At 36.6% G+C, this 17,542-nt stretch overlaps 2 protein-coding genes across 5 annotated transcripts in view; one reads left to right on the top strand and one right to left on the bottom strand.

Annotated features, from left to right (window-relative positions):
* RNF146 (ring finger protein 146) overlaps positions 1 to 6,299 on the top strand; it is a 14,937-nt gene extending 8,638 nt beyond the window's left edge. For both annotated transcript variants that reach the window (XM_004673835.2, XM_012722233.1), the window contains exon 3: positions 4,386 to 6,299. In XM_004673835.2, the coding sequence (XP_004673892.1) occupies positions 4,386 to 5,454 (1,069 nt within the window). In that variant the 3' untranslated portion in view covers positions 5,455 to 6,299. The remainder of the gene's footprint in view (positions 1 to 4,385) is intronic.
* An 89-nt stretch (positions 6,300 to 6,388) lies between these two features.
* The window catches only part of ECHDC1 (ethylmalonyl-CoA decarboxylase 1), a 35,646-nt gene continuing 24,492 nt past the window's right edge, over positions 6,389 to 17,542 (bottom strand). For all 3 annotated transcript variants that reach the window (XM_004674107.2, XM_012722254.1, XM_012722245.1), the window contains one exon: positions 6,389 to 7,922. In XM_004674107.2, coding sequence (XP_004674164.1) covers positions 7,517 to 7,922 — 406 coding nt within the window. In that variant the 3' untranslated portion in view covers positions 6,389 to 7,516. The remainder of the gene's footprint in view (positions 7,923 to 17,542) is intronic.

A 17,542-nucleotide genomic window follows, 5' to 3' on the forward strand; every position in this document is an offset into this window, starting at 1 on the left:
CCATGTGGGTCACCTCCCCAGCCGGGGATTGAACTCATGCTGCAGTGGCTGCAGTAGCTTCATAGTGCTGTGCTTTAAGCCACCAGGGTGGATCTGTTCTTGAAACTTTTTTTTTTTTAAGTAATATAATAGTTTATTTTTCTATCATTTTGTGCCTTTTCCCATCTCAGTTGCAATGCCTGTGGGCTTCCCATCACCAAATTATCTGTGTGCCATCACCATAGTCCCTCCCCCCACCATTTTTGATCCCATTCCCCATTTCTTGAAACATTTTTAAATGACATAATTCATATTTCTATTTTCCAAATTAATATGAATGTTGTCCAGCCTGATGTCACTCCTAAAAACTGTAGTGAACAATTTGCTGATTTACAGTCTTAGCAATCAAAGTGCTTAAAATATTAGACCCAAAAGAATAACTGCTTTATATATTCTTTCATTTGATCTCCCAATTTGAGTTCTAACTATTGCAATTTTCCTGAGCAGATAGTTATTACATACTCCATTACAAGTATGACTGTCATTTTTAGTCAATTTGAGAATTTGATAAGAGAAAAATGAAACTAATGTTTCTGTTTGAAGTTGGGGCAAACATATCTTGTAATAACTGTTCTTTTTTTTGGTCTGTCTCTGTAGCCCTGGAAGCACAATGTATGAGTTCCCTTCCACCCCTACCTTAATCTCTTAATGGTACATTGGTTGCTACTTATGGTAATGGCAGAATTGAAAGTAATATACATAAATTTATATGGCAGTGTAATTTTAACTGGGGCATACAAAAGTATTCTGAATCTTTTGCCAAGTGATGAATTACATAGTAACCTCATGTCTCTTGTTGTTTTGGGAAGTGCTAAGGTTTTATATTTAAGAAATATGTAAGGTTTTGGATCTCTCACAAAATGTAGGTAGCCAATTCTTTTGGGGGGAAGTAGGTAAGGGACATTAATTAATCTGTTGAGGCTCATATGCTTTTACTTGTAACTAAAGAGTGTTAAAGTACAAGATCTTTTAAGGCAAGCATTTAATCTCAATACTTTGAAGCTTCTATAGTGCCTAACATATTAAGAGATCATAATCGGGTGACTTAGAACTTGGCATAGGTTAGGAAAAGTTGTATTTATTGGTTTCTATAAATTAGATTTTCTGATAAAGGAATTGAGAATATAACTGAATGTTGATGAGTGGGAATTAAGCATTTCATAGTGATACTGATCCATTTAAACTGTGTTCCTTTCATAGTTATGTCCTGTCTTTTAAGAAAATATTATCACTTTGAATCAAATTTTGATTAGCATAAACATTTTTCTGACTATCCCTGATACAACCATTGGTTCCACTTTTGAGTGCCTGATAGTAAGCAAAAGCAAATGGCATAATGGGAGAATCAGGTGATGACAGAAGCAGTCACCTAATTAACAGCAGCTGTTAATTTTTTTTTCCTAAGATTTATTTATTTATGCTTACAGAACTGGGGTACAGGCCAGAGGTGCAGGAGCAGTGAGACGATTCACCAGAGACAGAGTGGGGAGCAGAACAGGTAGACTGATGAAGTACACTGCTGAGGGGAGCAGTGGGCGGGTCAGGAGAGGTCTGCCACACCATGTGGATCACCTCTGGGGCAGGGATCGAACTCATGCTAAAGTGACTCTAGCTTCTTAGTGTTGTGCTTGAACCCGCTGTGCGACCAGGGAGAGCCCCCCCTCTGTTTCTTTTTATTTAGCACTGGTCTGTTGTCTTTGTCATTTAAAAAAATATCTGATTTTCTATGGGGTAAAATCACATCAGATTAGTGTTTCTTCAGCAGGACACAATAAGGCTTTCATGATTTGGCTTCTAATTATTTTTACAGCATCATCCTGCTGTTCCACTGTTTGTATGACTCACTACCTTTCACATGTCTCTATTTTGAGTCTTTTCCACTCCCAGCCTCCTCTGCACCCCATACTTTCTTAATGTCCATCCTTTCATCCTCTGTTATTTCTTTCAATAAACATTTTAACACATTTCAGTTAGTGTAGGAATCAGGCCATATTGTGATTATCTGCTTATCACATATATGTTTTCTTACTTAAAGAGCGTAGCTGTATGTCTTATTAATCTTTACCTCATGAGACTCAGCACTATACATGGACCCTTGTACATTTCTCAGTGTCTTACATGACTACATTTATGAAGTTTTAAGTGTTCACAAAGTGGAGTGTTTTTGGTTTTGCTTCCCACAGTGAAGTTTTAAAAACTTCACTAAAAACTCTGATTTTTTAGATAAGAAAATTCAGATGAAGGGTTTAATTAACTGAGAGCCCAAGAGTAATGAGGAAGATTGAGGCTCCGTTTTTTCAGATTTTTTTTTTTGTCTAGCATTGTATAACAGCTACTTAGTTTATTTTTTCTCCCTTGACTAACTGCAGTTCTTTGTTATAAGCTCTAGTATGTTTCCTCAGGGCTGATCTGTAAGTACACTGACAGAATTTTTATACTTTCCCAAAGTGTGTATAAGTAAATATTTCAAAAAGTGCTTACCAGTCAAGTGAATTAGTGTAAATTATTTAAAATAAATCTATCTATGATGTAAATTATTTAAATAACTATCTATAATAAATAGTGTAAATTATTTAAAATAAATCTATAATGTAAATTATTTAAATAACTATCTATAATAAATAATTAGTGTAAATCATTTAAAATAAATCTATAATGGATAAAATAACATACCCTTTTGGGGGGGGGGAAACAAACATTTATTTTTTGGCAGATTTTGCATGTTCCTCAGCCAGGTCTTGAATGGGGATACCAAGGTAAACCAAAAGTGACCCTGCCTTTTTACAAAGCCCATGAACTTATGGGGGAAGATTGTTAATAATCAGAGAAATAGAATATTGCTATTCTGGCAAAGGCTAGGAGTAAAAAGTGCATGGGAGCTAAGAGTTTGGGAGGGGTGAGTTGTGTGATTTGGATTTGACCTAGTCATGGAAGCTTTCTCAAGAGGGTTATAAGATGAGTAGTAGTTTTCTCATGGTGGGGGACCAAGCAGAGCCATGAGACACAGGACATGAGCACATTTTTCACATCGAGAAAACCTTACATTGGAAGGAGTAGCCAGTGTGGTTAGAGGCTGAACAAAGGGAAACTGGATGTGAGATGAGGCCGGTTTAATCAGACCATGCGGGGCATAAAAATCCTGGTCTTTACCCTAAAATCAACATTTTAAGGATGGGGTAAGGCTGGACCAGTTAAAAGGCATATGCAGTAAAGATATATTAGCAAGCAATATTTACCTGATGGCTAAAGATAGACAGTAAGTAATGGATTTAGGAAATAAAATTGATCAGACTTGGCTGATGATTTTGATGGGATATAGATAGAGGACAGTTTCAGTAGCAGAAACACAGTGTGTCATTTGGGCTTTTGGGGAATAAATAAAAAGGAAAGAAACAGATAAGCTGTTTTGGGCCTTCAAGATTACCCAAAAAGAGAGCTAAAGTAGACAATTTAAAGGAGAGACCTGGACTGGTAATAACTTGGTACTCATTTGTATATAGGTAACAATTGAAGCCATGAGATCATCTTTAAAAAGTCCTCAAGAAGACCATGGTTTATTTATGAAGGGGTAATGAAATGACTGGGGTAACAACCACTGTTTTAGATACAAAGAGGAAATTTCATAAATTTTAGTTAAGTATCAAAAGTATATTAATACATGGCAATACTTGCAAAATTGGCATTTAATATCATAAAAGGCTGTAAAGTTGTTATTGTGTATAATTATAGCCTAATTACTTTCAACTGACTTCTGTTTTCCAGACTGACCATAATATCAGTCTAGAATATATACTTTTAAATCATTGCATTTAGTTGACTTAGTAGAATGGTATATGTTCATTAAAAATCTGTACGTTGGTTATATTGGGTGGGGGATTTAAAAAACTGTGCTAAATCATTGTGTTCCCTTGGCCCTCCCTGGTGGCGCAGTGGGTTAAAGCACAGCACTGAGAATCTAAAGCCTCTTCCGCATGAGTTCGATTCCCACCTGCCCCAGAGGTGACCACATGGCGTGGCAGACCTCTCCTGACCCGCCTGCTGCTCCCCTCAGCAGTGTACTTCGTCGATCTGCCTGTTCTGTTCTCCGCTGTGTCTCTGGTGAGGCCTCTCACCGCCTCTGAGCCTCTGGCCTGCATCCCAATTCTCTATGTACAAATAAAAAAATCTTTAAATCATTGTGTTCCCCCCACCCCCAGTAAAATTAATGAAACAACTGCATTAGTTTTTCTCTACTTTCATCTTTGTATACTCATTGCATAGTATGTGACTTACATGTAATCGGTGCTGAATGATTGGGTGAATTAAAGCATGCCTTTAATATTATATATTTTTTCTTACTTTCTTAGGATGGCTGGCTGTGGTGAAATTGATCACTCAATAAACATGCTTCCAACGAGCAGAAAAGGGAATGAGTCCTGTTCTAATACCACACCTTCTCTAACTGTCCCTGAATGTGCCATTTGTCTGCAAACATGTGTTCACCCAGTCAGTCTACCTTGTAAGCATGTTTTCTGCTATTTGTGTGTAAAGGGAGCGTCATGGCTGGGGAAGCGATGTGCCCTCTGTCGACAAGAAATTCCAGAGGATTTCCTTGACAAGCCAACCTTATTGTCACCGGAAGAGCTCAAGGCAGCAAGTAGAGGAAATGGTGAATATGCATGGTATTATGAAGGAAGAAATGGGTGGTGGCAGTATGATGAGCGTACTAGTAGAGAGCTGGAAGATGCTTTTTCCAAAGGTAAAAAGAGCACTGAAATGTTAATTGCTGGGTTTCTGTATGTTGCTGATCTTGAAAATATGGTTCAATATAGGAGAAATGAACATGGACGCCGCAGGAAGATTAAGCGGGATATAATAGATATACCAAAGAAGGGAGTGGCTGGACTTAGGCTGGATTGTGATGCTAATACCATAAACCTAGCGAGAGAGAGCTCTGCCGATGGAGCGGACAGTATATCAGCACAGAGTGGAGCTTCTGTTCAGCCGCTGGTATCTTCTGTAAGGCCCCTGGCCTCAGTAGATGGTCAGTTAACAAGCCCTGCAACACCATCCCCTGATGCAAGCACTTCTCTGGAAGACTCTTTTGCTCACTTACAACTCAGTGGAGACAGCATAGCTGAAAGGAGTCATAGAGGGGAAGGTGAAGAAGATCATGAATCACCATCGTCAGGCAGGGTACCGGCACCAGACACCTCCATTGAAGAAACCGAATCAGATGCCAGTAGTGATAGTGAGGATGTATCTGCGCTTGTTGCACAACACTCGACCCAACAGAGACTTTTGGTTCCTAGTACAAACCAGACAGTATCTGATCGATCAGATCAGTCAGGAACTGATCGATCAGTAGCAGGGGGTGGAACAGTCAGTGTCAGATCTAGAAGGCCTGATGGACAGTGCACAGTAACTGAAGTTTAAATAAAACAAAAAGTCTTCAGCTTCACGCTTAAGGTTAAGTGGTTATCTGTAAATTTCTGCCCGTTGTAACATTATACTCATCCCTCGTAGTGCATTTTGGGAGCTGGGGTGGGAAGGGGGGTATGGGAAGGATAGGTCTGTAATTAAAAGTCTAACGTGTCTTTGTTGAGAAATTTATTTAATGTAAGGAACTTGGGTATTAATAGTTGAGAGCTGTTAGTAATAACCCAGTTTTCTTAAAGTTTGTTTATTTTATGGTTTTTAAAACTTCAGTTCTTTTAGCCAGAGTGTGTGTATTATCTGTGCATCATAGTCCTCATCTGATTCTTGCATTGTATCTTATTTTCTGCATGGGTTGACAAAACCATTACTAAATTTGGCACCTAGGAGATGTCTGGTATCAGTATGACCAGGAAGCTTAATTATGTGAGAATAGATATGAATTGGGAGCTTTTAAAATAGGTGAATAACAACTGTTTAATAGTACAGTTACTGACATGGAAATGTAACAAAAACAGCTAGCAACTTAAGTTTCAGAATCTTGTCTGTAATACACTTTATGGCATTCCCACAGGCTTTGCTGTCGAGTCCTTGTAGTTTCAGGTTTCTCTGAATCCGCATTTTTCTTTTTGATTACAGAATTTATAATTTAATAAATACTAGAGTTTATCAAAAATAATTTGCCTTTTGTTTGAGTCTGGAAAGGGGATGGAGACATTTTGACATTAGTTGCCAAAGGTCACTAAAAGGTTCAACTCCAGTAGTCACCTGCTCAGGAGTTTGACTGAAAGAGAATAAGCAGAATTGAAAGGCAGTGTGTGGTAGTCAACAGGTACAGCAATAAACCGAAAGCCTGTGAGGCTTTCATTAAATAACCTGTAGTAAGCCTGTGAGGCTTTCATTAAATAACCTGTAGTAAAGCAATAAATACTTGATTTTCCTTGCCTGTCTTCATTACCAGTGGTCTAACACAAGTCTGAATTACATGGTAGGCCTGTTTATAAGCACGTTAGTAGAAACAAATTCACTCTATATAAAATATAGACTGGCACCATAGGATATATAAGGTTAATTAGGTAATCTAGAATCTGTTCCAAACAAAAGTAATGTGAGCTTGTCTTACTGTATTTTTAAACTAAAAACAGTAAATGTTGATAAAGCACATGCAAGTTATTTGTAATATGATTTTAAATATGAATTGAATGTTATAATACCAAAAACTTACATTTTTTAAAAATTTGTATCACTGAGATTCTAAAGTTTAAGTTGTGTTTTTATAAATTTTAAAGATTAAAAAAAAAAACACTAGTTCCAGGGGGAAAAAAGAAATCTGCTATAAAATGCAAATCTATAAGATGCTTCATGAATTGTAGTTTTGAATGTAAAATTAAATTGTACTATGTAAACTGGACCAGTTTGAAAGTTCCAAGGTACACAAATGGTCACTTTTATACAGAAGACTTTCCTTATGAGAGTTATCATTGTTTAGTATATAATTTATAATAGAAAACTATTAAACATATCAACTAAGGCTCCATATTTTTAGGTGGCTGAAGATGAGAAGCATCTAAAAGGAGGGCTGTTCCCCATGGCTCTTATTCTTGGGACAGAACAAAATGGCTCATGGTACCTACAATTACCTTACTCCCCAACCAGTCCAATTTTTTCTTCACTAATTGCAAGGTTTATTGTTATTTTCGTAAGTTATTTCCAAGTAATGTGGCGCAAAGACATGACTAATAGTAACACCAGGAATGGGTTTTGTGTAGAAACTTTAACTTTTAAAACCTATCTTTAGCTACAGACTAAAACTACTATGGGAACTTGGGACTTTATAACTTTTAAGTCAAAGTATATTTTAAACAGTGTTATAGATTACTTGGTGAAGACCCAAATATACTGAAAACTACGCTAATGAGGTCAGGTATTCTAGAAATTATATAAAGCCAAATGCTAGTAATAGCCTTGAGAATAATTGATGCTCATGTTTAAGTTAATCATTTAACTTTTATATGTTCTAAAATTTAGAGGTTTACTTATAGCACATAATATTTTTGAAAAACTATTTAAATTTTGATTTCCTAGCAATAGCCTCTAAATTTGCGGGTCCAGCCCAAACTGTTCCCACAAGATCTTTTTCAGCTTGTAACGCTTCTTCGAAACAAAGCTCTCTGGCTGAAATAACTGATTTTTTCAAAGCTCTAATTACTTCCGGTGGCCCTGTGATAAACTGCTTTAGCCACTCTTGTGCCTCTTCTAGAGATTCATTTTCATCTGAAGACTGCAACACCTCTTCAACCATTCCTATGTTCAAAGCTTTTTTTGAATCCAATTTGAGAGTTCCACTTAACACTTTGAGAGCTTGTCTACTACCAATGATTTCAACCAACCGGGTAGCACCACCCCAGCTTGGTATTATACCCATCTCCTTGTGGACAAATCTGATCTCACTCTCTTTAGTCATCAATCTGCAAAAAAAAGAAAAAGAAAAAATTACAACTGTAATTCAAAAGTACATGTGCATTGGTCATTAAGGTACTGTCTATTCAAGTTCTGATCTCAAATCTCCATAGATCTTTATACACAAGTAATGAAAATCAGTATTTATCTAGCTAAGACTAGAATTCAGTTACAGTACTAAACACTTCACTTTGAAAATAATGTCACAGTTTTTACCATACTTGTTTATCTTCTACTTTGCAATAAGAATATTGTCTTTATTGTATTTGTTTTTAGAAGCCCAAAGTTTACTTTCTAAAGTGAGTAGTGGCCTAATGAGAACACCCTTATTACTAAAAGGAAAATATTGAAGAAGGAAATGTTAGGTTTCTACTATGGGGGGAAAATTTTGGTAAGTTATGCTCAGTAGGTCTCAGTTAAAAAAAAAAATCAAACCCAGCAGTGGCCAAGGTACAGGATCAGACTATAAGAATGAAACAAAATCTCAAACAAAATCTCTGCTCAACTTACATTCCAGTTAGAAGAGAAAGCAATAAACAATATCAGTGATAAGAGCAACAAAGAAAAGGCAGAAGACTAAGTTTAAGGATAAGTACCTTGGGGGTACTTATCTTAGATGGAGAAAACCTCCAAATACTTGGGCAGCTGAGTAAGCATGCAAAAATCTGAGGAGAAGGTATCCTAGAAGAGGGAACTGCAAATGCAGTGACAATGAAGTAGAATTGCTTTATTATAGGGAAGGGGAGTGTGGAATGTAGCTGGCATAAAGTAAGCAAAGAGTAGGAAAAGATGAAATCAGGGAGGTAAGGTTACCGAACTTAGAATTTAAAGTTTTAATTTTTAAGTGTGAGGCTGTTAAGATGAGATTGACCAAGGGAACAGCATATAAAGGTTGCTCTGGTTCTTTTATTTAGCATTTAGTAACACACAAACCAGTTGTTTCTGGGGCTTTATGATAATAACTAATTTTCAGAACAACCATATGAGTTATAGTAGTATCCTCATAAAGATGGAAACTGAAAAAACAACTCACTCAAGGCCATGAGGCTATGGAAAAGCCAGAATTTAAACAGGCAGGTTAGCATTCTGTGTGTTTTTAACAACAAAGGATGTTGTAAAGGTAAGAGTAGAAGCAGGGACAACATTCAAGCTGACAGTGGCCTGAGTTGGAGAGCAGAGACTTTCTATGGTAGAGACTAATTTCCTCCCAAATCTTGAAATTTTTACGAATAAGATGATTGATCAGCAAGTAGAACAGTAAAAGGAAGTTAATACAAGTTAGTTGGCAATGCAAAAGGCTTCACATTTGTCAGTTAAATATATATTTCAACAGGCCACTGTACTGCTTTAAGAACTGCATATTTCACTATTTTAAAACCTTTGATTTGGACCAAAGACCATGTCTGGTTTTTAATTTTTTTTTTTTTAAAGATTATTTATGTATACAGAACTGGGGTACAGGCCAGAGGTGCAGGGGCGGTGAGAGGCTTCACCAGAGACAGAGTGGGGAGCAGAACAGGCAGATCGACAAAGTACACTGCTGAGGGGAGCAGCGGGAGGGTCAGGAGAGGTCTGCCATGCCATGTGGTCACCTCCGGGGCAGGCGGGAATCGAACTCATGCGGAAGTGGCTTTAGCTTCTCAATGCTGTGCTTTAACCCGCTGCGCCACCAGGGAGGGCCAGTTTTTAATTTTTTTAAGGAAAATTGTTGCCTTCAAACTATGCATTACAAAAAAGACCTTAAATTAGTTCAGCGTTCCAAAGTGTCCAATGCTAAGCTACAAGTGGTTTATCCTATTAGCTCCAAGAACAACCAATTTACAGTCTTTAACCCACTTATCAGGAGAAATACACCAATACAGATTTCTTAAAACAGACTATTAACTCACTTGGAAAGAAAACTTCTCTTTTCATAGCTGTGAACTCCTACAAGGGAAAATCTACCTCAACATGACCATTTGCTTTTAGAGCTATTTCAGAAATAGCTGTGAAAATAGGTTTCAATAATTGATTTTTAAATGGAAAAGAATAAAGAACAAGTCTCATATATGACTAGCTCAAAACTTGAGTATTGCCTTGTTATCCTAGAATATTGCCTTTTTAAAATAGAAAACAGGGCCCTCCCTGGTGGCGCAGCGGGTTAAAGCACAGTACTAAGAAGCTTAAGCCACTTCCGCATGAGTTCGATTCCCGCCTGCCCCAGAGGAGATCCACATGGCGTGGCAGACCTCTCCTAACCCGCCCACTGCTCCCCTCAGCAGTGTACTTTGGTCGATCTGCCTGCTCTGCTCCCTGCTCTGTCTCTGGTGAATCCTCTTACCCTCTGCATCTCTGGCCTGTACCCCAACTCTATATGAATAAATAAAATCTTTAAAAAAAAAAGAAAATGCCAAAAATAAGATAAAAATCACAGGAATAATGTGATAAGGTATCAACAAGATAAGCCTCCAACATGGAAACTGCTTCCTAATAACCTTATAGGATTACACACTAATTACTCCTAAAGCTTAGATGCAGTTACTTATAGTAACTTAAATGCAGACGGTACCATCTCTGATGTAATTTACTGCAAAGGATAATCCATTACTCTGTATAGCAGCATGTTAAAATATGATTGATATCAGACCACTTATAAAATCTTATTAAATATCCATATTTGACAAGCAAAAGATTTATAAGGATCATTTAACAGCATAATTATTGGCAATATTTAACATCACTGGCGGCTTGGAAGAAATAAGGAAGTTAATCAAATATGAGCAGACTGACTCCTTGGATGTGACATTTTATAGCAAAAACTACCCACAGCATAAAAGAGCCTTCGACAGATGTTGAAAAGTTAATGGTGATGCCTGGGAGGATTCTGCTACTCTTCCTGATGAGTTAGCTGTATATTGTAGGTCTTTGAACAAACGTACTTAAGAAAAATAACTTTAAAAGTATGGAATACTTTTAAGTAGAAAGCTTTTAGTTGCAACGCTGCAGCTTTTAAATGTTTATTATTATGGAAAAGTACTTTTATGGACTTTCAAGTAAAACACAGAAACACATAAATAGTTGTGTCAGGATGCTGTACAGCTTTGATGTCAGGCTGCAGTCAGACTGCCCTGTGTGGCTAGACAGGCTGCAGGTGAAGCCTCGTAAAATATAGGGAGGAAAAAGACTTATAAAGAGAATGAGACAGACTGAATTAACGCCTCTGCTTCATTTGCTTGTATATAAAATGGATATAATGATAGTACTTTTATATTAATAACTGAATATTAAATAAATGAGTTAACATATGAAGGTGCTGGAAGGTATATACACCACAATTTTTCTAAGTAAGATAAAGGATAGGAGTAAAAATTTAACTCCAAAATGATATATATGTGTCAATGACTTGACAGATTTAATAAAAATAGGTCTAGAAATAGTTTGTTAAAAAAAAAAAATCAGTGAATCTGCCTCAGTCACATCTATAGTAGAACACAGAATTATTTATACTTAAATATACATATTTATTTATTTATGCATGTAAGAACTGGGTTACAGGCCAGAGGTGCGGGAGCTGAGAGGATTTACCAGAGACAGCAGGAAGCAGAACAGGTGTCATAAACCTAAGTACTAGTTCATAATTTTAAGTTGGCTGCTTCTTACAAATAACAGTGTTGTTTATGCTAGTTTGAAAAAGCTATAGTTGCCTCCTCCTGGGCTAAAATCACCCAATCTCTAAACATTGAAAGTAAAAGACTGAAAAAGTTCTGAAGCCCAATTAATGACATCATATTATCCTTCCTTGCCGTTAGTGAACACTATATTATATATAGAATTATTGTATTCCCAAATAGAAGCAGAAATAGTACTATGATCACCTGCAGATATGGCTGAAACAAAATTCCGAACTGACTTTTTTTTTTAAGATTTATTTATTTGTGCATACAGAACTGGGGTACAGGCCAGAGACTCGGGCACTGAGAGGCTTCACCAGAGACAGAGTGGAGAACAGAACAGGCAGATTCACGAAGTACACTGCTGAGGGGAGCAGCGGGCGGGTCAGGAGAGGTCTGCCACACCATGTGGTCACCTCCGGAGCAGGCAGGAATCTAACTCAGGCTTTAGATTCTCAGTGCCACCAGGGAAGGCCCTCCAAACTGACTTTTAAAAAAAATACAGACACCTAGGTTATCTTAAGAGCTATTATACAATATAATAAAACCATATTTGAAAATTTCTAAGGAAATCATTGATGTTACAAAGTTAAATGATGTCACAAATTTAAAGTTGGAATTATAAACACATAAATAAGCTTTAACCTAGGTCCCTTCACATTGTATATTAAAAGCCGAAGAGAACACATTGATGATGCAGGGAACAGTGGCATAAAAACAATGAGCAACAGTGTCTCTGAACAAAACTTAAGAAAACATATCTTGAACATAAAGACTTCATCTATTTGCACATATATTTTCCTGCACCTTATCCTCCTGTATTCTACCTGCTATGACATCATAAGACAAATTATGAAAAATAGAAGAAGCCAAAAATTTCCCCCATAATCTCACCTCTCTAATTTCTTAGTCTAGGATGCCCAGGTTTATTCGTCTCCAATCATTTTATGAAAAGAGACTTCTTACGTAAGGTTTATGGCTAAATGAATTGTTTTGTGATGTTTAGGTATGTGGGAGAGGGGGGAATGTGTGGCAGTGGTGTGAAGAAGCAGAAAGGAGAATGTTCTGGGATTATCATGAGTTTAATAATTGGTATATCTAGTATGTTCAGAAGTACGTTTTCTTGATGTCACAGGCTCTAAAGTAGACATTTCCTTGTGAGGTGGTGGTAACTACAGATTAAAGCAACATGAGCTGTGCTGCTGCTTCCTGAGGTGAAATCTCACATTCAGAGCGCAGGTTCTGCTGCATCAAAACTACAGTCTGTCTGTTTAACGGTTCTGGGATATATCGGTGGGCGTGTGTGCCCACATGCATGTGCAAGTCGTGTATTATGTATGTATACATCTATGCTGTATTTCAATTAGCCTTTTAAGATAAGTGTGACTGTAGTATCTCTCAAGAGAAGTGTGTTTCCGGTTCCCTTTCTCTGTAAAACACTTTGAACTTAATGGAGAGCAGGTGGGAATGCTCACCCCTTGAGCTAAGGTTCAGTTAGATTCATGAAAACAATGTTAGAGATAAGAAACAAATTGTGTAGGCAGCCCCTAAATAGCATAGTTGAGAATTTGTTTCACTGGGGACATGGAAGAATAAAAATATGTTTTCTATTGTATATACAGATAAATCCTTGATACTCCAAAGAAAAACAGGAAAGATAATGCAGACTATATAAACATAAAGAGACATCAAAGAATATATGAAAATTATGCTTCACTAAACATCTTTAAAAATGCAAATTGAAATAATTTTTTTACTATTAAGGTTAGAAAAAATCTTTTAGAAGATTATATACATGTAAGAAAGGATGCTTTTAGAAAAACACTCATCTACTACTGGTGGCAGTAAAATTGGTAGACTCTGCTGGAAGGTAACTTGGCATTATGTATTAAAAACTTTGATCATTTGTGGGGCCTCCCTGGTGGCCCTGGTTAAAGACACAGCACTCTTAAACTACCACCAGCCACTGCAGCACAGTTTGATCCTCGACTGGCCAGGGGGGCCAACCCACATGGCGCAGCAGACCTTCCTATCTCTCCAGCTGCTCCCCTCAGGAGTGAATTTCAGTAAATCTGCCTGTTCTACTTCCCACTCTTTCTGGTGAATCTTCTCAACACCTCGACACCCACACCTCTGGCTTATACCCTAGTTCTTATATGCATAAATAAATAAATCTTTAAAAAAAAACCTGAACATTTTCATGTCCTTATGATTAAGTACTTGTACTACTTATGGGATTTACTCTAAGGCAGTAATGAAATGTAATTAAAACCTTATGAATACGGTAGCAATCATAGAATTAAGGATATTTTAGTAATTCCATATTGATGGAATATTTTATACTTAATTAAATTCATGTTTTCCATGTATATTTAATGACATGGGGACACTCACTAAGTATAAATTAATATGTCTTTTTTAAAAAGACATGAAAAAGTATACCATAATGTTATCTTGGATAGTAACTACTTTAATTTTTTAAAACTCTGTACTTTAAAAATAACCTAGAGGGCTCTCCCTGGTGGCGCAGCAGGTTAAAAGCACAGCATTAAAAAGCTAATGCCACTTCAGCATGAGTTCGATCCCCAGCCCCAAAGGTGACCTACATGGCGCAGCATGACCTGTCTGCTACTTCCCTCAGCAGGGTACTTCATCTATCTGCCTGTTCTGCTCCCCGCTTTGTCTCTGGTGAATCCTCTTGCCACCCCTGCACCTCTGGCCTGTACCCCAGTTCTGTATGCATAAATAAATCTTAAAAAACAAATAACCTAGAACCTTGCAAAACAATGTGTGGTTTATGGACTGGCCACTTCAGCATTATCTCGGGTATCACCACAGACCTGTGAAACCAGAACTGATTTTATTAAAATTCCTAAGGGATTCATATGCACTAGGCTAAGCATATATCCATATATAAACAGAAACTAGAATATTTTAAAAATATTACCTGTAATTTGTAGATTATACAGATGTATTTATATATCAATTCTATAACACAAAGTTAATGGCTCAAAAAAATGCACTCTCTCAGTTCTGCATTTCAGAAGTCTGGGTCCACCATGGTGACCAGCTAGGTCCTTTGCCTAGTCTCACCAGGCTGAAATCAAGGTATTGACAGGGCTGCCTTTCTTTCTGAAGGATCTAGGATTAACCCATTTCCAAACTCATTTGGGTTGTTGGCAGGTTTAATTCCATGTCTTTAGCAATGAGGTCCCTGTTTCTTCGTTGGGGAGTGTCCCCATCTTTTAGTGCTACCTTCCTTCTTGATGGCGGTCCTTCTCTCCATCCTCAGTTTTCTCATGCTACTAATCTCTCTGACCTCTCATTCTATTTCTTTATTTTTTAAAGTTTCATGAGGTTAGATTGGGTCCACCAAGCAAATCCAGAGAAACGTTTGTTTTCTTAATTGTATTTTCAAGGTCCGTTCTGACAAATGTTTATGTAAATTCTGGGAAGTAACAGAGTATGTGTAGAAATCTTAGGAGAGCGGTGGCATTATTCTGTCTACCACACCTCTTAAAAAGTAAATGGAGGCCCTTACCTAGGGTGCTGGGTCAATACACAGCACTGCGTAGCTATCCACAGCCCCTCTGGCTCGAGTTCAAGCCCAGGCCAGGGAGGTGACCCACATGGCACCTGCTGCTCCCCTCAGCAGTGTACTTCGTCAATCTGCCTGTTTTGCTCCCCACTCTGTCTCTGGTGAATCCTCTCACCATCCCCACACCTCTGGCCAATACCCCAGTTCTGTTTGTATAAATAAATCGTTAAAAAGTCAATGGAAGTACTTAAACCAGATTCGCATTTCATTCTGTTGTGTTATTTTTTTTTCTGCCCACACATATTCTTCTAATAGCACAACTAACTTCCACCACCACCATCACTTGCTCATCTTTCTTCACCTGTAGACAACGTTAGGCTAACTATTCAAGGATTATTTTAGGTCCACTCTATAAGTAAACATTTAGTGGGGGAAACTCTTAAAAAGATGGGATTTTGCTGGACTATATAACATAATTTTAAATGAATGTTAGAAACACCTAACAATATTGAGGAATTTGAATTCCCTAGACACCAGATCTGTATAGGTCCAGCTCCCAAAACAAGTTATTTTCCCCTCCAGTATAAAATGAGTGTAATCAGAATATAAAGGCATGATTGGTCCCCTATTCTCACATCAGGAGTTACAAATTTTATTTTAAAAAATGCATATTGTTAGTGGAATTAATGTATTAAGAACTTTTTCTAATTTCAAGATATTACAAATACACAGAAAATAAAAATATACTCATGTACCCATCAACCTGATTTAAGAGATGTTTACATTTTGCCACATTAATTTCTGAATTCTATTCCAATCTTTTTCTTTCTTTTCTTGAGTTCTTCCTCTCCAACGGCAACCTATACTTTGAAGTTGTGAGAATCATTTCCATGAATATTTTAACTTTTACTAGATTATATATGTATTTACCAAATATAAACGTCTACATGAGTTCTAGAAAACAGACTAATAAGTAGAATTTCATATCCAGTATTCCAAAACACAAGTTACCCTGACCAACCAATGCTGGTTATAAACTGATCAATATTATTTTAGCAGACAATGTCTACATTGGAAATGAACTTGCCAAACTACCATAATCTAATGATATAAATCATTAATGTAATCCAACAATATGTCTACTGTGATATAACTCTTCATTTAGGGCTGAGAGATGTTTAAGATTGTTTCTAGTTTTTGCTGATTATGAACAAAGCTGCTGTGAACATTCTAGTACTTGTCTTTAGGTGAGCATTGCTTCCATTTCTATTAGATTTCTTTTGTATTAGTTTTTTTACTGCTTTCGAACAAATTTCTGTAAATTTTAGTGAATTTAAACTATACAACTTTATTATCTTACAATTCTACACTCCGACTATTTTAAAATCAAGATGTAGGCAGGGCTGCATTCCATTCTGGAAGCTCTAGGAGGGAATTCATTTTCTTCCTTTTCCATGTGTTAAAGTCTGTTCACAATTTTTTATTCACAGATACTTTCTATAAGACAGGAAGTAAGCTACAGATAATTCTGGAGGGCTGTTATTCTACCTTTCACATATATCTAGGAGCAGGAGTGCTGTGTCAAAGGGTATGTGACATTCAACTTACTAAAAACCAGCCATTTTCCAAAATTGAGTTCCTCAGGACTAATTTGGTTCTTGGTCCTTTACATTTCCATATGAATTTTGGAGTGAAATTGTTAATTCACACACATATACCGGCTGGGATTTTTATGGGATTACACTTAATCTATAAATTAATTTAGGGGAAATAAATAAGTCTTTACAACACTGAATCTCTTGTTCAATGGTTATGATATATTTCACCATTTATTTAGGTCTTTATCTTAATTTCTTTTTCTAGATTTCAGTATAGAAATCTAACAGGTCTCTAACAAATCTAACAAGTTGTCTTTTTTCATATGTATTTGTATGTAATTAGTATTGTCTATTAAATTTGTCTTTTTTGGCTGCTGACATAAATTTCTGTTTCTTTTTGCTGCAGAAATTCATTTTTATTGATTCTATAGCCAACAAACTTAGAAAATCAACTTACAAATTCTACTAGATTAGTTATATATTCCTGACTATTCTATATACATAATCATGTTATCTGTGAGTAATGAGGTTTTATTTCTTATGAACCAATCTTTGTAACTTCTTCCATCTTGCCTTACTTAGCTGACTAGACTATCGATCATAAGGAAGACTAGAAGTGGTAATAGTGCTTTACTTGTCCCTGAAAAGGAAAACTTAATGATATTTTCATCATTATGAGATGTCTGCTGTAGAATTTCTATAAATCTTATTTATCAGACTAAGATTTTCCCTCCTAATTTGCTAGGAGGTTTAAATCATGAATGAGTTGTTGAATTTTGTCAAATGCTCCTCCTGTATCAAATTATACTGTGATATTCCTATTTATTTTTGTTTATGTGGTA

This window comes from Condylura cristata, unplaced genomic scaffold (genome assembly GCF_000260355.1).
Source record: "Condylura cristata isolate star-nosed mole 26May11 unplaced genomic scaffold, ConCri1.0 scaffold00001, whole genome shotgun sequence".
Lineage (NCBI taxonomy): Eukaryota > Metazoa > Chordata > Mammalia > Eulipotyphla > Talpidae > Condylura > Condylura cristata.